This window comes from Syzygium oleosum, unplaced genomic scaffold (genome assembly GCF_021117445.2).
Source record: "Syzygium oleosum isolate NSW1041296 unplaced genomic scaffold, Sole_v2.1 Sole_v2.29, whole genome shotgun sequence".
NCBI classification, from domain to species: Eukaryota; Viridiplantae; Streptophyta; class Magnoliopsida; order Myrtales; family Myrtaceae; genus Syzygium; species Syzygium oleosum.
In genome coordinates this window covers 2,324,447-2,345,493 of record NW_026607513.1, presented here as the reverse complement: position 1 = coordinate 2,345,493, position 21,047 = coordinate 2,324,447, and the positions used below count along the sequence as shown (strand labels likewise).

General features: G+C 41.0%; 1 protein-coding gene and 1 non-coding gene across 2 annotated transcripts; one reads left to right on the top strand and one right to left on the bottom strand.

The window, feature by feature from the left end:
• The first annotated feature begins 13,347 nt into the window (after positions 1-13,347).
• LOC115665241 (uncharacterized) lies at positions 13,348-15,255 on the top strand. Its single transcript, XM_030587119.2, has 2 exons — positions 13,348-13,888; positions 14,125-15,255. The coding sequence occupies exons 1-2, from the start codon at positions 13,450-13,452 to the stop codon at positions 14,643-14,645; spliced, it is 960 nt and encodes a 319-aa protein (XP_030442979.1). The 5' UTR covers positions 13,348-13,449; the 3' UTR covers positions 14,646-15,255.
• Positions 15,256-19,793: 4,538 nt separating this feature from the next.
• Positions 19,794-19,888, bottom strand: LOC115677978 (small nucleolar RNA snoR109). The gene has a single exon (XR_004005342.1). It is a non-coding gene; the product is annotated as a small nucleolar RNA snoR109 (small nucleolar RNA).
• Positions 19,889-21,047: the final 1,159 nt, after the last annotated feature.

Here is a 21,047-nt window from a genome sequence, read left to right as displayed (position 1 = left end):
AAATATGAGTTCATGGATGGAAATAAGTTAAGGTGTCCATGTAGAAAGTGCAGTAATGGAAAATTTCAAAACATTGACATAGTTAGAGAACATCTTTGTAGATTTGGGTTTACTCCGAACTATTATAATTGGACTTACCACGGTGAACCATTTATATCTGATGGCGGATATCGAAGAAGCGACCAAATGTTTGTTAGGGAAGAATGTAGCTATTATGACCAATTGAATCCATATCAGGGGATGGTGTTTGATGAAGCAGGCCATAATTTTTTTCCAGAATCGAATCATGCAAGTACTAGTTTAACTCCTCCACTTGAACAAGTGGGAACTAGTCATGCATCACAATTGGAAGAGGCAGGAGTTACAGGTTTTGATGAGAATGTATGTGATGGAACTTTTCAATCTAATCGGTTATGGGAAGAGTTGAAAACAGCAGATGAACCTTTATGGGCAGGTTGTGACAACCACACGAAAGTATCAATGACAAAGCAAGACATAAATATCAAGGCGAGAGCATAATGTGTTCGTGGATTGCTTCAACTCTTTTGTTGAAGTAATGCGGGAAACAATGCCTCGTGATAACATCATGCCAAGTGACTTTTACGATATGAAAAAGCTAGTGGAAAATTTAGGTCTTCCAGTTGTAAGGATTGATGTATGTAGTATGGGTTGTATGTTATATTGGAGAGATGATGAAAATGCAGAATCTTGCAAATTCTGCAGCCAACCTAGGTACAAGATTAACAGGCGGCAAGGTCGTAATCAAGCGTAGACCATGTAAACAAATGTTCTACTTGCCCTTAATCCCTAGGTTGCAAAGGCTTTATGCGTCTCAAGCTATCTGAACACATGACTTGGCATGCAAATCATGAAACAGAAGAGGATCTAATGTGTCATCCTTCGATGCGAGAGGCATGGAAACAATTTGATAGAACATATCCCGAGTTTGCGATAGAGCCTCGAAACATCGGGTTAGGTTACATGTGTCGATGGTTTTGCCCCATTTGGGAAATCAGGAAAAAGTTATTCATGTTGGCCAGTTATCTTAACTCCGTACAATCTTCCACCCGGTATGTGCATGAAGACACCTTATATGTTTTTGACATTGATCGTGACTGGCCCGCAAAATCCGAAAAAGTTGATAGATGTTTATATGCAACCATCGATTGAAGAGTTACAACGGCTATGGGATGAAGGTGTCCCTACGTATGACGTTTCTACCGATCAAACATTTGTAATGAAGGCTGCTCTTCTTTGGACGATAAATGACTTTCCAAACTTATGGAATGTTATCTGGATGGAGTACAGCTGGGATCTTAGGATGTCCGATATGTATGGAGATATCGAAGTCATTCAGATTAAAGCACGGTAAGAAGGCCAGCTATTTTGACTGTCATAGGCAATTTTTGCCGCTAAAGCATACATTCAGAAGGAATAAAAAAGAGTTTATCAAGAATAGGATCGAAAGAACACATCCACCATTGAGGTTGACCGGTGATCAAATTTGGGAGCGAGTGCAGGAGTTTCCAACGGTTGTTGAAAACCCTCACGGCACAACTATTGGGTACGGAAGTACACATAAATGGACTAAGCGCAGTATATTTTGGGATCTACCATATTGGAAGGCCCATCTTATTCATCATAATCTTGACGTCATGCACATAGAGAAGAACGTTTTCGATAATGTCATAAATACTGTGATGGATGTCACGGAAAAACAAAAGACAACTTGAACGCAAGAAAAGATATGAGGGATATTTGCGATCGGCCAACACTAGATGTGGATGCAAGCAAGCAGGGGACCAAAACCAAAAGCAGCTTTATACATTGGACAAGGAGCAGAGAGATGGGTCGTTTGTCAATGGTTGAAATCGGTGCGATTTCCCGATGGATATGCTTCGAATCTAGGGAGATGCGTTGATTTGAATGAATGCAAGTTGATAGGTCTGAAGAGTCATGATTGTCACGTATTTATGGAAAGACTAATTCCAATAGCCTTCAAGGAACTTTTACCAAACTTTGTTTGGGGCGCCATTACAGAGTTAAGTAATTTCCTGCACGATATTTGCTCAACAGCGTTGAAAGCATCACATATGGAGAAACTAGAGAGAGATATTCCAATTATTCTTTGCAACTTAGAAATGATATTTCCTCCATCGTTCTTTGATTCAATGGAGCATCTCTTAGTTCACTTGCCTTATGAGGCCAAAGTTGCAGGTCCCGTCCAATTTCGATGGATGTATCCATTTGAGAGGTAAGTTTTTTGTTAAATAAATTTTAAAGTACTTCATTATATATTATGTTCCGATAATTTTTTTTGTATTGCAACTAGGTTCTTATATCATTTGAAGAAAAAAGTGAAGAATAAGGCATGTGTCGAAGCTTCAATTTGTAATGCATATATTGTGGAAGAAGTGACAACATTTGCATCATACTATTTTGAGCCGCACGTGCAGTGCAAGAGGCGGAGAGCAGGAAGAAATGATGAGGGCCCCATTGATCCCAATTGCAAATCATTCTCTATTTTCAATTATTTGGGTCGACCAAGCGGCGCAAGTAAGTTTCGGCACTTACAGTGAAGAAAAGCGGGCAGCCCATACATATATTTTACTTGAGCTGTCCGTGAAGTTGAGCCATACTTCAAGTAAGTGTACATTTGTAAGTATATGTATTGTGTGTCAAAGATTTGCTAATATATAAATGGTATTTGTTAATAGGATTTTCCAAAATTCAATGTTTGGACTACCACCGAATGAGTTCGACCGTTTGTGCCAGGAACAATTTGCAACATGGTTCACAACATATGTAAGTTGTATGTTGAAGAAATGCAAGTTATTCGAATTTTTTATACATCATATATTAAAATATATATTATTGACATTACGTATGTGACCTTAGATTCACAGTAATCATGATCATGCGACGGAGCAAGGATTGCTATATCATCTGGCGTGGGGTCCAAAGTCCAGAGTACGAACTTGGCCAGCATATTTCATAAACGGGTACAATTTTCACACTCGAACATATGGAATGGGAAAAGCCACAATGAATAGTGGTGTGTGTGTTCAGTCATCCAATGGTGGCAGTTCGAAAGATGATTTTTATGGGTTGTTGGATGAAATCGTAGAGATAGAGTACCATGGACCATTAATTTTGCGGGTTGTGTTATTTAAGTGCATATGGTTCGACCCCGTCAAAGGAATGAATGTGCATACGAAGTTTAATTTGGTTGAAGTAAATCACAAGAAAAGATATATGAAATATGAACCATTTGTCTTAGCACAACAAGCAATTCAAGTATATTATGCATCATATCCTAGTTTGAAACGTGACAAAGCCGATTGGTGGGCTGTATGTAAAACCAAAGCACGGAAAAAAATCGAGGAACACTGGAAGGACACAAAGCATATCAACAAGAGAAAGTTTGTCACACGATTGAAACTGATGAATATACCATTCCAACTTTACGAGATCCATGTGGAGCGATGATCGATGTGGATCCAACTGAAATTCGCGAATCAAATTTTGAAGTTGGTATAGAACTTGATTATGAGACAGATGATGAAGATGATGCGCATGAAGTAGATGAAGACGAAGATGAAGACGAAGACGAAGCTGCAGATGAAGATGAAGATGAAGATGAAGAATATGATTTTTGATACTTTTCACTATTTATGTGCAATTATTATTATTATTGCGACATGTTTTTTTTTTCTCATAAATTTTTGTTATTGTTGTTGTCGTCGTTGTTGTTATAATTAGAATCATGACTAATTCGCCACAGAATTAAAATAGTAGGGAAAAATATTAGAATTTTGCAACGAATTAGCATTTCGTTGGAAAAATTTCCAACGAATTATCATTTCGTTGGAAAAATTTCCAACGAATTTACATTTCGTTGGAAACATTTCCAACGAATTTACATTTCGTTGGAAACATTTCCAACGAATTTACATTTCGTTGGAAACATTTCCAACGAATTTTCATTCGTTGGAAAAAATTTCCAACGAAATCCAAATTCGTTGGAAATTTTTCCAACGAAATGCAATGTCGTTGGAAATTTTTCCAACGAATTTGTATTCGTTGGAAACCATTTCCAACGAAATCCAAATTCGTTGGAAACCATTTCCAACGAAATCCAAATTCGTTGGAAACATTTCCAACGACATTGCATTTCGTTGGAAAAAGTTTCCAACGAAATCCAAATTCGTTGGAAACATTTCCAACGAATTTGGATTTCGTTGGAAACTTTTTCCAACGACATAGTATTTCGTTGGAAAAATTGCCAACGACTTTGTATTTCATTGGAAAAATTTCCAACGAATTGGGATGTCGTTGGAACCGTTTCCAACGAAATCGAAATTGGTTGGAATAATTTCCAACGAATTATATTTTCGTTGGAAAAGTTTCCAACGACATCCCAATTCGTTGGAAACATTTCCAACGAATTTGCATTTTGTTGGAAAGATTTCCAACCAATTTCCATTTTGTTGGAAAAATTTCCAACGAACTATAAATTCGTTGGAAATCTCAAAATAATTTTCCCGCAAAAAAATATATAAGCAAATATTTTGCCACAAATATGAAATTTGTGGGAGAAACCGTAGGAAATTTCCAACGACGTCCAAAGTCGTTGGAAATTTCCCACAAAATTGAAATTCGTGGGAAATTTTCCAGCAATTTTCTCACGAATTTCAAATTTTCGGAAATTTCCCACTAACTTCAATTTCGTTGGAAATTTCGTGGGACATTTCCAACGAATTAAAAATCGTTGGAAATTTGCCTTGAATTACATCGAAATATTTTAAATCGTACGAATTTCCAACGAATTACAAATTCGTTGGAAATTTTCCACCAATTTTAGGAAATTTCCCACTAATTTGAATTTCGTGGGAAATTTTGGTGGGAAATTTCCAACGAAATTCAAATTCGTTGGAAATTTCCCACCAAAATTTCCCACGAAATTCAAATTAGTGGGAAATTTCCCACGAATTTCAAATTCGTTGGAAATTTCCCACGAATTTCACATTCGTTGGAAATTTCCCACGAATTTGAAATTCGTTGGAAATTTTGCACTTAGTCTATTTTCGCCGACACTCCATTTTGTTGCAAGAACAATATCGCCACGAATCTCCTAAGAGCCGTCCTCGTCGCCGTCCTCCTCGCCGTCGCCGCCTTCGTCGTCCACGTCGCCGTCGACTTCGCCCAGCCTGGTAGGTAACTCTAAACTATATATTGTGTGAATAAAATGGTGACGCGGCCGTGAGGGGGTGGCGGGTGTCGCGGCGGACTTGGCCGGGGGAGGGGCTCGCGGCGGAGTTGGCTGGTGGGGGGTGGCCGCCTAGATGGCCGGAGGCCGTGGGTCGTAGCCGAGGGGGCCGGAGGGGGTTGTCGCCGGCGAGCCGGCCGTGTGGGGGGGGCTTGCGGGCAAGTGGCCGTGGGTGGGGGTCGCGGCGAGCTGGCCGTGTGGGGGGGGTCGCGGGCGACCGGGCCGTGGGTGGGGGGGGTCGCCGGCGAGCCGACCGTGAGGGGGGGTTCGCCGCCCGGCTGGCCGTGGGGGTAGCCGGCGAGCCGACCGTGAGGGGGCTCGCCGCCGACCTGGTGGTGGGGATGGGTCGCGGCCGCTTGGCCGTGGGGAGGGTCGCCGACCCGGCTCGCCGGAGGGGGGGTCGCCGGCCGTGCGGGGGCCGGTCGCCGGTGAGCTCGCCGGAGGGGGGGGGGTCGCCGGCCAGCTCGCCGGAGGGGGGGGTCGCCGGAGGGTGGTGTCGGGCGACCTCGCCGGAGGGGGGACTCGCGGCTATGATTTCGACACGGTTGTCGTTTTTTTAATGATTTTTGTGTTAACATATAAAATTTGGTAAAACGATGCTTATAGAGGGAACAAATTAATGTGTTGCATTTGTGGCAAATTTACTTATTGAACGTAATTTGTGATCTTTTTTTTTTTTAGGTCTGTACTAGAATTGTGCGAAATAACATATTTGGGGCATAAATTTGCATAAATGTGGCATCAGAGTTGATACTTGTTGTAATTCGTTCTGCACATTTAATATGCTTCATTTTATTTTTCGTGGAATCTGATGTGGTCCAAATTTTAATAGGTTGTTTCAACGTGGACCAAAGATTGCTATTTATCAGAGGCGATAGTCGGTTTGTTTCATTTTGTCGAGTTTATTTATTGCTCTATTAAACAAAATGGTAAGCAAAATGGCTAATGTCATTTTCAGTCCCTAATATATGTTCATATTTTTAAATATATTTGTCTAACCTTCCTACTTGTCAGTTTAAACGTGGAGGTCTCCTGCGTGGTTCGGGTTCGCAAAGAACATTAGCCCTTCCGCTGCTCGTCCTCGTCCCCGCCCGACCCTCTTCCCCGCCCATTTATGTAACCCTCAACCACAACATGTTCATGGACAACACGAACACATTGGCCCATCCTTCGACCCTCAACAACATATTAGGGTAGAACCTCGGGACATGCGAACTGAATTTACTTCAGTTCCATCTCCGATTCGATCTCCTTCGGTTCCACTTTCTTCTTCAGCGCAACACTCGAATGATGAAGAAGATACCCGATTCATTATATGCCCATGTGGAGATTCGTAAGTACTTCATTTTTTTACGTATATATAAATTATCGATGTAAATAAAATTGTTCGTGTTGCGAATTATCCATATGCTTCATTGTCTCATTGTCCGTATTGTTATAACATGTTTTCAGATTCACGGATTCTACGCATGTTGTGAGGGAACCGAATAAAATAGTCAATAACTTGGATGGGCCAGCTTTATTACTTTTAGCAGCGCTCCCCGAGAACTAAAGACTTTGTGGTGGAATGAGTTTAAGGTTAGTGTTGTCTTCCTTCACAAACTAAGTTCGGTGTAGCATATTGATGGTCAATAATGAATTTTGTCACGAATTGTCTGGTACATTGTAATGGATATGTGACATGTGACCCTAGTGGATAATTTTCAGTTGTTTTTCTATTAATTGTAGCGTAAGTTCACGTGGGATGAAATGGAAGAGGATGAGGTTAAAAGAATTTTCAAGAAGAAAATCGGTGATCACATGCGATATGTGATAAATAGAGCAAAGAGAAAAAATGAAAAGCCGACCTTTTTTACAACTGACAATTGGACGGAAATTACAAGAACTTGGGAAACTGAGAAGTATAAGCTAAGGTGTGAACAGAACAAGAAGAATCGAGCTTCTAGTTCTAGTGACGGGTCTGCGTCTGCCACATATGCTGGGGGCTCTATCAGGATCGGGGAGCATAAAAGAAGAATGGTAAGTCTGTTTATACATGTCAGTGCATTTAATGTAATGATTAGTCATTTATGTTTATATTTTGTAGGCAGATGAATTGGGGACGGAACCCACTTTTACAGCTACATTTGAACGCACATTCCAAAAAAAAGATAAGACATGGACTGGCGCTCGAGCAAAAGCTACTAAGGTATGTAAGGTTATAGTTCGGACTTATAGGAAACTAGAATGAAAATCATGAATGTTTTAATATTTATGGTAATATATATGAATTTATTTTATTTCCATCTATAATGTTAATATAGGAAAAATATGATGAACTTTTAATGAGCATTGCTGGTGGTGATGGTGGTGATGGTGGTGGTGGTGGTGGTGGTGGTGATGGTGGTGATGGTGGTGGTGATGGTGGTGATGGTCGTGCTGTGTCTGAGCCATCGGTTGACAGTATGGCATTATGGGTGGAGGCAGCGGGTGGGATGAAAGGAGGAAAAATATTTGGGATGGGATCCTTGTCAAGGATGTACAAATCGAAGGTTGGTGCAACTTCGTCCTCCAATGCAGCTGTTTCAAGGAGGACACAACGTGAGGAGCAGATAACCCAAGAATTGAGCCAACTGAAGCAGTTGCTTGTACAGAAGGACGAAGAAACGAAGTATTTACTTGGACAGAAGGACGAACAAATAAGGGTGATGCAACAACAACTGCAAATTGTCATGCGACATCTCGACATCGATCGCAATGAGGTTCCTCCTCTACCTCATATTAATCCAATTGATGATGGGCATAATGCTGAGCCACAAAATGATGCGGCGAATGGTGATGGTGATGATGATGATGCTGATGATTTTATTGTCAGTCCTTCCTAGTTCATTCTCGAGTACCAAAACTGCCAACGTTTTTATGGTTGTCCCGCGTTCTTTCAATGTTTTGAATGTATTACCTTATGTTCATTAGTGCTTAGCTGCCTCTTCGTATTATGAGATTGAAAATCGAATATCATCATATGAGACTTTGCAACTTATGCATTGTAGAAATTACTATTGCTTTCTTACCAAAAAAAAATTAATATTGATAATAATTAGATTTAAAATCGAAATTATCGCTAAATAAAATTCGTCGCGAACTTAGCGACGAATTTTGTCACGAATAGCTTTCGTTGCAAATTACCAACGAAAATTGAATTTTTTTGATGGAAAAAAATCGAATTTCCAACGATTTTTGCATCGAATAATTAGCGTCAAAATTTGCAACGTATTTTCCCACAAATGTTGTTTTCGTTGGAAATTACCAACGAAAATTTTAACTTTTTGGATGAAAATTTCGCGGATTTTCCACGATTTTTTTGCAACGAATAAGGATGAATTTATATATTATTTTTCGTTGGAAAAAAAAACAATTTATATATTATTTTTCCAACGAATTAAATTTTCGTCGGAAATTACCAACGAAACTTGCAATTTTTTGTCGGAAAAAATTGCGATTTCCAACGAATTTTTTTTTCGTTGGAAATTAACAAGGAAAAATTTTTGTCGGAAAAATCCCACATTTCCAACGAATTTTTTTTTTCGTCGGAAATTAACAACGAAAATTGTAATTTATTGTGGGAAATATTCGGGATTTCCAACGAATTTTATTTTTGTCGGAAATTACCAACGAAAATTCGTTTGTCGGAAAAATTCGAGATTTCCAACGAATTTTTTTTTCGTTGGAAATTAACACGAAAATTGTTTGTGAGAAAAATTCCCGATTTCCAACGAATTTTTTTTTCGTCGGAAATTACCAACGAAAATTATTTGTCGGAAAAGTTCGCAATTTCCAACGAATTTTTTTTTCGTTGGAAATTAAAAACGAAAATTGTAATTTCGTGTGGGAAATATTCGAAATTTCCAACGAATTTTTTTTTCGTTGGAAATTAACAACGAAAAATTTTTGTCGGAAAAATCCCACATTTCCAACGAATTTTTTTTTCGTCGGAAATTAACAACGAAAATTGTAATTTATTGTGGGAAATATTCGGGATTTCCAACGAATTTTATTTTTGTCGGAAATTACCAACGAAAATTCGTTTGTCGGAAAAATTCGAGATTTCCAACGAATTTTTTTTTCGTTGGAAATTAACACGAAAATTGTTTGTGAGAAAAATTCCCGATTTCCAACGAATTTTTTTTTCGTCGGAAATTACCAACGAAAATTATTTGTCGGAAAAGTTCGCAATTTCCAATGAATTTTTTTTTCGTTGGAAATTAAAAACGAAAATTGTAATTTCGTGTGGGAAATATTCGAAATTTCCAACGAATTTTTTTTTCGTTGGAAATTAACAACGAAAAATTTTTGTCGGAAAAATCCCACATTTCCAACGAATTTTTTTTTCGTCGGAAATTAACAACGAAAATTGTAATTTATTGTGGGAAATATTCGGGATTTCCAACGAATTTTATTTTTGTCGGAAATTACCAACGAAAATTCGTTTGTCGGAAAAATTCGAGATTTCCAACGAATTTTTTTTTCGTTGGAAATTAACACGAAAATTGTTTGTGAGAAAAATTCCCGATTTCCAACGAATTTTTTTTTCGTCGGAAATTACCAACGAAAATTGTTTGTCGGAAAAGTTCGCAATTTCCAACGAATTTTTTTTTCGTTGGAAATTCAAAACGAAAATTGTAATTTCGTGTGGGAAATATTAGCGATTTCCAACGAATTTTATTTTTGTCGGAAATTACCAACGAAAATTCGTTTGTCGGAAAAATTCGAGATTTCCAACGAATTTTTTTTTCGTTGGAAATTAACACGAAAATTGTTTTTGAGAAAAATTCCCGATTTCCAACGAATTTTTTTTTCGTCGGAAATTACCAACGAAAATTGTTTGTCGGAAAAGTTCGCAATTTCCAACGAATTTGTTTTTCGTTGGAAATTCAAAACGAAAATTGTAATTTTGTGTGGGAAATATTCGAAATTTCCAACGAATTTTTTTTTCGTTGGAAATTAACAACGAAAAATTTTTGTCGGAAAAATCCCACATTTCCAACGAATTTTTTTTTCGTCGGAAATTAACAACGAAAATTGTAATTTATTGTGGGAAATATTCGGGATTTCCAACGAATTTTATTTTTGTCGGAAATTACCAACGAAAATTCGTTTGTCGGAAAAATTGGAGATTTCCAACGATTTTTTTTTTCGTCGGAAATTACCAACGAAAATTTTTTTTGTCGGAAAAATTCGGGTTTTCCAACGAAGTTTTTTTTTCGTTGGAAATTAAAAACGAAAATTGTAATTTCTTGGCCGAAATATGAGGGATTTCGAACGAATTTTTTTTCGTCGGAAATTACCAACGAAATTTTTTTGTCGGAAAAATGCGGGATTTCCAACGAATTTTTTTTTTCGTTGGAAATTATCACCGAAAATTACTTTTCGCAAAAATTCGCGATTTCCAACGAATCTTTTTTTCGTTGGAAAGTAAAAAAAAAAAATTGTTTTCCGAAAAATTCGGGATTTCCAACGAAGTTGTTTTTCGTCGGAAATTACCAACGAGAATTGTATTTTTTTGTCGGAAAATTTAGCGGATTTCCGACGATTTTTGCAACGAATATTTTGCAACGAATTTTTCCAACGATATTTAGCGACGAAATTTGCCACGAATTAATTTTCGTCGGAAATTACCAACGAAAATTGAAATTTTTTTTCGTCACTATTTTCGTTGGAAATTACCAACGAATTTTCCAACGAATTTTCCAACGAATTTTTCCCACGAATATTTCCAACGAATTTTTCCAACGAAAGAATTTCGTTGGAAATTACCAACGAAAATTTAAATTTTTTGTCGGAAAATTTTGCGACGACTAATTACCAACGAATTTTTTTTCGTCGCAAAATTCGTTGGAAATTCGTTTTCCAACGAATTTTGACGAATTTTTCGTTGGAAATTTCGTTGGAAAACTCTTGTTTTTTTGTAGTGGATTCAACTTACACATGTTCCTATTAATTGTACAATGGATTTGAAAGATGTTCTTCCTTCGCTCTTGCATCTTTGGGGCAACTATGGTGCCTAAAGCCTTCCAGATGACCAGCAACTCATCTTCATCAGCTTGTCCCGCGATCTCATCTTGCTCCTCAGCTCCAAACTCAACTTGGTCTGCTCCTTACTTAGCCTCTTGAAATTCCAAATCAATTTACTCAATTTCTTGTGAGTCATAACCCTTCGATTAGGACAATCAACTTGCAAATGCCTATACCTAAAGCACTTTTTACCTCCAACATTTGATTTTTTTTTTTTTGAGCTCTTTAACGAACTTAGTCGACGTCTCTTCTGTTGAAATAATCTCAGCCTTGCTAGAAGAAGCACCCATTAATAAGGATGTTCTTATGATTGAAGGCCTAGCTGAAACCTCTCGCCACCCTACTATCATTGCCCCACTTTCATAGCTTCCTAGCTAACGTCTTCAAAAGACCAATATGATTGAAGCTATCGGTGATATACTTGTTCAATCCTCAGAGGAGGCAATTAATGGTATTCTCTTGCATTTCTAGTACATCACACCTCATAAGGGGTTGTTTGAGCTCCCTAATATTCTCCTCGATGCCCATGCCATGTAAATTGAGAGAGTTCGGCTTTAGAAACAAGTCAAGCTCATAGTTGTCAGGCAAATACCTCTTCTTCATAAGCTTCCTTAATTTTTTTCCAAGACTTGACCCTGCCTTTTTTTTTTTATTGACTCTATAGTTTGTTAGGATTTCCCATCAAAGTGAAGCATACTTCTTAAATTTAAGAAACACAACCTTGCTTTTATTTTCATTCGAGTATGACTTTAAGTCAAATACTTGTTTAATAGCATACAACAAATCAACAAAGTCATCTGGATTGAGGCTACCCTTAAATTCATGTGCTTCCATTCTAATTTCACGGTCATTCTCCTGGTGCTTCCCTTTTCTTCTTTTAATTGGATAATTCGAATCGCTTGAGTCACTCCCAATATCATTGGATTCATCACTAGAGCTTGGAAGGCAGTAAATCAATATGCGGTGGACAATACACCGAAGGTATCCGCGGCTATCCATGTCTCGCTTGATTCTCTAGGAGGTCGAGGACTTGCTCCACTTCATACTTATACTTTTTTCTAGAATGGAAGTATGCGACAGAGAATGGAAGCATTCACTCAAAAATTGTTCAATCTAGAAACTTTGATACCAACTTGATACGTGGTGAGTTTATACGAAGTTGCTGAACGTGTTTGATGGGATAAATGAAAGTGTTTTGTGTGTTTGAGGGAACAAATGGGATATAAGAGTTCACCACCAAGACATAAAAAAATGTTCCACGGCCAAGGATAAATATTATTAAGTTCACCGCCAAAGGATTGAGACTTTCTAACATAGATATAGAACTGAAGGAATCATTCACTTGAGAAGAATTCTCATATATCATCAAATTCAATTGTGAATTCTTACAATTGAGGATGCACCCTCTACTTATAGACGGACTAAGCCATATGAACTAGGAAATATCAAATTAAGGAACCTTCCCAAATCAGGAAACCTGTTTAAACTGGGAAATCGACTAAATTAAGAAACAACCCTCCGTCTTGACCCTATCGAATTAGGCTTTATTCTTCCACTTTTAGAAACTCCATCTCGAACGTCTTTTCCTCATTGGATACGCTGGATCATGTCATGGCGAAACATCTCCCTTCACTCCAGTAGATTGACGAGATCGGAATTATCTTCAGTAGAATTCGATACTCCGCATCATAATTGGAGGGAGGACCTACACAGTCAACTTTTTTTTATTGATTTGAGCTACATAATTAAAATAAAGGCACATGATAATTTGCCGCAACTCGACCCGGTTCATTCTCGACAAACCAACCCACGAATGTACGTGGACGCGAACATGAGTAGATACATCCGAATCTCACCACAATCACGACTACATACATCTCTTCCATTCCTCATGCATAGAACTCTATTTACTTTGTCTTTTCTTCTCCATCCCAAAAAAAAAAAGAAAAAAGAAATCACGACCTTCCAAATCTACCAAAAGCCGCCTCACACTCTAATCTCTATATAACACCTGCGATTATGAATCTCACTCCATCCTTTTCACTCTTAATAACTCTCTCTCGAAAAGAGCAAAAGAAAAAGTTAGGCGATATCGAAAACAAAGCCAATCTCATTTTCAGTCGAAAAGTATGGCCAAGGTATTGCCCATCAAGTTCAAGAGGGTAGCCGCGGCCTTTGACGAAGCGGCTCGGCTCTGCGAGAGCAGCGGAAGCGAGCATTCGCCGTCGTCGGAGAGCTTTGCCGAGCTCTCTGATCTGGTGACGTCGTTCATGGAGAGAGAAGGAAGGGTCAAAGCCGAAGAGGATAATGATGATGAGAAGTTGAGCAAGGAAGAGTACGAGGGCAATAATTTCGATGATTGTTTGTCCGATTCCGATGATTCATCGACGAGGGAGACGTTGGAGGAGATTTTTGCGAGGGATTACAATGGCGACGAAGTGAAGGCGAAGATTGGAGCTGAAGTTGAGCTCGCTTGCGAGTTCATCGGGAGGGATCGTGTGAATATGTCGTCGCATGATTTTAAGCGACGGTTAATGGCTCGTCTTCGCGAGAGGGGCTTCGACGCCGGTTAGTATATTTCATCAACTAACTGATTTTGATTTCATGTATTTTGATTTGATCAACTCCATTGTTTGAATAATTTTGCTTGGGAGATTTGTGAGAAATTAAAACAAATTAATCTTGCCAAGGGACATGATCTTGAGAGAAATTATAGGATGTGTTATGAACGATTGCATTGATCAATAGAAAGCTAGAACTGTGAAGTTCGATTTGTGCCTAAGTCCTACTTCTATATACACCAGGTCTCTGCAAATCTAGATGGGAGAAGACTGGGCGATTACCTGCCGGAGATTACCAGTACATAGACGTCAATGTAAACGATACCCGCTACATCATCGAGGTCTCCCTAGCAGGAGAATTTGAAATTGCTCGCCCGACCGATCGCATCACTTCATTGCTCAAATTATTTCCTCCGATATTCATAGGCCGGCTCGAGGACTTGAAGCAAGTGGTGAGGATAATGAGCACGGCAATAAGGCAGTCCCTGAAGAAGAGGGACTTGCTAGTGCCTCCTTGGAGGAAAAATAGCTACTTGCAGAACAAGTGGTTCAGCTCCTACAAGCGAACTACTAAAGGGGTTTCGGAAGCTTTTGGCACGACCAAATCTCAGGATAGTCAGATTACGAAACATCTCATCGGATTCGAGGCCTCTAGAGTAAAGGATTGTTTTTGTCGCGAGGATTTCGTGAGGAAGACTAGGTCGAGAATGACTGGGAATTTAACCGCTGTTTTCGATGGCCACGACACCAGCTTGCATCTCTAGTTTGAGTCGCAGCATCAGTTAAGGCTTGCTTCTCTAGATGATTGAAGTTTCTCTCCATTTATATGATTGTTTATAGGGAGATTTTTGTGGACAATCTCTTTACGTAGCGAGATTAGTCTTCTACTCCTTACTTTTCAAGATCTCCTCCGAACTCTCGATCAGAAGTGGAGCTCGATCGTGTTGCAGGAGGGTGGACCTTTGTTGTTTCAAGAACTTCAACTGGAATCCTAAGCAAAAGGAGTCGACGCCCTTTGTCTATAATTCGAACCTTTGTGCCGGCGGGTCGACCCGCTCCATTTCAAGAAGCCAATCTCGGACCCTTGAAACATAGAGGGCCGACCTCTACGCCGACGGGATCGACTTCTTTTGCTAAGGGCTCCATTTGGAGTTCTTGACACGAGAACGGAGTCGATCTTCTCAGCAACGACATCAGTCCCCACCTCGAATAAGGGAGAGAGGAAGGAGATAAAGTTAGGAAGAGTGAGTCATGTTATTGTACATATATATCCATCAGATCATGTGTTGCTATGCATAATGTAATATATTGCCACAATAAGAGGATAGAAATTGTAAATTTGATCAAGTGGCAGGATCTGATTGGAAATTTTAATCAGATTATTTTCCTTTTCCCAGTCATAATCTTAAACTGTGTTTGTTTCACATAAAACATTTTTTGGACAAACATTTTCATCATATTGCAATGTTTGGATCGCAACGAAAAATATTTTTCTAATCAACAAAATAGGTTATCCTACCAAAGCTTGAAATCATTTTTAAAAATATGATTACGCTTAGACAAGAAATTATGCGCTTGGGCACAGGAACCCAATGCTCGTTTCGTGGCCTTTGGCAGTGGAGCTGGGTCCCCAGAGCTTGAGCCCGAGTCCATTGAGGCCGCGCCCGAGACCCAACCGCCATGCCCGAGACACCAGCCACTAGAGGTGAGCATGGTTCCAGGTTCTATCCTGGAACATAAGAACCTAACCAATGGGAACCTGTAGGTTCCAGGTTTCAAGGTATGCAGGGTAAGTTCTAGGTTCCAAAAATTGAGAAACCTGTTTCGACGAGTAGGTTCTCGGTTCTAGGTAAGTGAAACATGGAATATGAACCTGTCTTCTCGTGATCCTATGGTGGTTCATGGCATTAGATGATGAGTGTATGATCTTGAACCACTAGTATGAGCTTTCGTTTTATGACTTATTAATGTTTCATATTTTTCGTGTGTCTAAATATAAGTTGTGGTTAGTGAATCATAGCAGTAAGTGGTGGTTATTAAAAGTGATGGTTCACTGCAATTGTTCAATTAATAATATAGGTGGAACCTAAGTGGACTCTGGAACCAACCCTCGAACCTGTGATATTGTAGGTTTCAAGTTCTAAAAAATGAGGAACCTATTATCATGGGTAGAATCTACACGGAACATGGAACTACTCACTCTTAGTATCAATTCACGCAACGACTATTCATTTTAGTTATATTTATTTGAACTATAATGCCAGAAAAAATAGTCGTTTGTATTCTCTTTGATGAATGACAAGCTTGTTCAATATTGTTACTTTCATTTGTGTTTTGTTTAACTAAAAATGCAATTAAAAAAAAAGAACCTGTTAGACCCTGGAACCTGGTTCCAAGTTCCAAGTTCCGATAGATAGGTTCTAGATTCCAAGAAATTGGAAACCTGTACCCGAGGGTAGGTTTCAGTCTCCATGTGGAACTTGTAAGGAACTTGGAACCACTCACCCCTACCAACCATTGCGCTCGGGTCTATTAAGACCTGGCCTAAAACACCAGTACCTATGTTTGGGACGCCAAACCCTGTAATATCGAGGTCGAGCCCCAGTCCTCAATGCATGTGCCCAAGTTCATCGAGGCTAGGCCCCTAACCTAGCGCCCATGCCCAAGTCCCTAACTTCTGAGCCTAAGTCCATTAAGGCAGGGCCCACGTCGATCCATCAATGCCAAGCCCGAGCCCAAGCGCCAGGGACTGGGGCTTGGCCTCGATGGACTCAAGCATGGGTGCCAAGGTCCCGGGCCCGACCTTAATGGACCTAAGTCCGGGCGCAGGGGACCAAATCCAAGGGACCAAATCATGGGCGTTGGTTCGAGGCCTAGCCTCTATGGACCCAGACATGAGCACTAGTACCAAAGTTACAATCTCAGCATCGATCGACCTAGACCCGAGAGCTGAGGTCTCGATCCCAAGCGCTGGGATCCCGAGCCTAGGTCCTACCAAGGCCCAGTCGCCTGAGATCGAGGCCCAGCCTTCATAGATTGGAGCCAGGGCACTTAGGAGCCAGGCACAGGCACTACCGAGTTCTCAAGCTCAGTTTTAGTGGGTCCAAGACTAGTGCTCGTGCTCGTGCCCGAGAGTCAGGGATTCAAGCTTGAGACCTTGTTGTTCGTGCCGAGTTTGTTGGCTATCCATGTGTAAGCCACTAGCACTTGAATAATATATGTCTTTTTACAGAAATCAAATTAGATTTTCCATACCGAATAACAAAAATATTTTGCAATTTATTTTTATGCCTTAGCCAAACACCAAATATTGTCATTTTCTAGGAAAATGACTTCATAGAAAACGTTTTTCAGGAATATCACATTTTTCGCGAAATAAACAAAGCCTTAATCTAATGACCAGTCTAGTATGACTACTAGGTAGGGGTGAGCAAGACAGATTGACCGAATCGAACCGAACCACTCGAATTGGACCAAACCACCCGGTTGGGTCCAGTTCCCAAGAGTATTTGTCCGATTCCCAGTTCCTAAAAGTGGAACAGAAGTTCGGGCAATCCAGTTCTTGGTTTCAAGAGGGAACTCGATTGATTGTTTTTTTAAAATAAAAATGAAAAACAAAAACCTCTTCTTTAATTCCCCTACCTCTTCTTCCATCGTTTCCTCCCTCTCCCTCTCTCTCTCCCTAGACTTCATAGCGACCAACCATCACCAACCGAAGCAAGTAAATGATGGAATATTCATTAGCGATGAAATCGTTTGTTTGCTAACGCAGACACTGCGTTTGTTCGTATGTTTTCGGGAAAATTCCAATTAAGGACCCAAGTGGGGTCCTTTTCTCAAAAGAGGACCCAAAGTGAACATGGTGTCAAATAAGGACCTAAAGTGCCCAATCAGTCTCAAATAGGGGCCTGAAGTACTCAATTTGTCTCAGGTAAGGGTATGGATTCGTCGGCCGGTCAAATCTCGCCGACCGGCGAGCACAATTACTGTTCCGGCAACCGGAACAGTACATTTCACCTCTGTTTTTTTTTCTTTTTCTTTTTTTTTCTCTTCCCTCCACCGACCATAGCCGGGGCCGGTGGAGGTCGCCGGCCTCAGACGGAGGCTGCCCTCGCCCGACGCCGGCGAGGGTCGCCCTCGACTGGGCTGGGCGGGCGAGGGCGACCCTCGCCTGCGGAGGGCGAGGGCTCGAGCTCGCCGGCCATCTAGGCAAACTCAGCCGGCGAGCTCTGCCCAGATCTGGGCGAGCTCAAGCTCATGCCGGCCCTCGCCATGGCTGTGCAGGCCGGCGAGGGCGGAGCTCGCCCAGATCTGGGCAGAGCTCACCGGCCGAGCTCACCCAGATGGCCGGCGAGCTCGAGCTCCCGCCGGTCTCAGCGAGCTCGAGCTCGCCGGCCATGGCACCCTCCCCCTCCCCTTCCCGCTCCAAGTTCTCCCCATGGAAGCCCCTCGGGAGTCCCCGAGCTCACGCCGACCGCCACGCCGTCCGGGCCCCTCGACAACCGGATCTCAGGGCCCTTCCTCCTCAAGCTCGCACGCAACACCATCGCCTCCGGCGACGGCCCCACCAAGGCCCTCGACTACGCGATCCGGGCGAGGCCGGCCTCCTTGAGCTCGCCCAAATCTGGGCGGAGCTCGCCATGGCCGGCGAGCTCGAGCTCGCCCAGATCTGGGCGAAGCTCGCCGGCAGCTCGCCATGGCCGGCGAGCTCGAGCTCGCCCAGATGGCCGGCGAGCTCGAGCTCTCGCCGGCCTCGGCTACGCCGTCGCCGCTTCGCGGACGCGGACCGGGAAAGAAGAAAAGAAAAGAAAAAAAATTGGACAAAATTGCCCCTATTCCGATGCGAAAATGTCGTAGGTCGCCGGCCGGAGAACATTTGGCCAGCCGGCGAGCTCAGGTCCTTATTTGATACTAGTTTGGCACTTTGGATCCTTAATTGATACCTTGTCCACTTGAGGTCCTCTTTTGAAAAAAGACACCCACTTTGGGTCCTTATTTGATAATTTCCCTATGTTTTCCACTTCATTCCGAATGAAAGTGGGCCGGAGTGAACCCCGAGGTTGACCTTTGTCTTTTGTTGGTTCCAATGTTTCTCGTGAGTTTTATATCATTTGTATGTTATCTTGGCCTTATTTATCATTCGAGGCATTCTCTCCTTTAAACTCGACCGATTTCAAACTGCCCAATTTCATTGAACCGCCCAGAAATCATAGAAGCATTCTCTCCTTTAAACTCGACCGATTTCAAACCGCCCGATTTCATTGAACCGCCCAGAAATCGTAGGGCCGGGAACCGATCACAATTGCTAGTAAGTACTTCTTTTACACCCCGAATTTCATTTTCTCTTTTACGGCTTTATGAGCTTCCGAAATTCCTAATCTTGGCAATTTCCAATAACCCAGCATTGAAAAACTCTTGGGACTTGTTCTTTAACCTTTCATATGATTTCAGTAATTTAGTTCCCAAAATAGCGGAAACTTGTCGAGTAAATTAAACTATTCCTCGCATGAATTTCACTGATATAGATAGTTGAGATTCTTGTTTTTGTCCATCACTTTAGAAAAAAGAGTTCCATTCATAATTGCAACCGCTAAAAAGTTAGTGCGTTTCAAGGGAATCGGGTCAGCCTCGGCAAAATCGAAAAGAATGTAAAAAAGAAGAAGAAGAAGATGGATTTCGAAATAATATAGCCACCGATAGACACGAAACTGCTGGGAAATTTGAAGCAGCTTTGCTTGGAAGGTGACCCGAGCAAGAATGCAACTTCGATGTAAGAGAAGGGCCTCTAAAAAGGGCTAAATCCTATGCCCTTTTCCTCTTCTCTCCCTTCTCTGATCACACAAACAAAAAAAAAGGGCTTCTTTAACAGAAAAAGATTGAACATTGACGTTGAAACATCAGGAAGTTGAAAGGAATGTGAGAAGTTCGGTAAGCAGAATTGTCGACGGAGGATTAACGACAAACGGCCAGTAAACTTCTCTGAGGCGTTTGGATCTGGCTACAGCCGCTTTGGCAGATTCAAGATGGAGGGCACTGGTGCGAATCCCTCATCTCGGTACAATGTAGCCCTCACGGATCTCAGATGGGTCAGAGCAAAGCAATCGGTGTGTTTGAAAAGAAGCCAAAAAAACCTGAGAAAGATGGGCAAAATGACAGAACAGAGAAAGAGAGAGAGGGAGGAACGAGAAGAAGAAGATATGGACATTCATAAACCCTAGCAAGCAATGGCTTTTATGGCCGAGAAGAAGAGATCGTAGCCGTTCATCTCATGCCGTTCCTGATAGACAATCCTTGGCCTGGGCCTTGCATATGGTCTTGAACTCTCAAATGTTGGGTGATCAGTTACCGGACTGGGCCGATTCAACTGTAGAACCGGAAACTGGCCGGTCCGATTCCCAGGTTCTTGGAATCGGGGATCAGAACCGATCCCGATTCAATCTAGGGTTTTGGCAATTTTATTTTCTTCACTCTTTAAACAAAAAAAAAGCATATCGGTCTAGTTGATCCAAGTAGGTTAGGTTCCGCACCTAGAGCCGAAAACCGAACTGATTACTCCTAATGCCAAAAATTTAGAACAAGGAACCGTTAAGAACCGGCTGGTCCAGTTCCCATGCACACCCCTATTCAAATCTCTAAACACGTGTTTTGATTCATTATAGTTAGAGGAATGACAAATCTCTAATTAGTTTTTTAGCATCTATTTGAATTGACTTCACAAAAACAGGGCTTTTGTTTAGCCAAACATAATAATGCCATGAAACCAAGAAGAAGATTCACACAAAGACTGAGATGACCTTTCGAAAGATCGAATATGAACTATGCAGAAGCAAGTCTGAGCTGTGTCATGCATCAACAAAGGCTCTCGACTCTCGACATGTAAACTCCGCGGTAAATTCAAGGTAAATTTATTACAAGTGTACCAGTTTATGGTTTTTGGTGGTCAAAAAATTCGTTTGGAGTAAATTTGTCATATGTGTACTTGTTTGGATTTTTTGTGGTCAAAATAATAATTCGAGGTAAATTTATTAGAGATATACTAATTTGTGATTTTTCGTGGTATTAACTCTAGTTAATATCAGTTTTTCCTTTCTCAATGGCAGGCAAGGACAATGGAACTGAAATTGAAACTTTAAACCAACTATGCCAACTCAAAATAACGGCCCAAA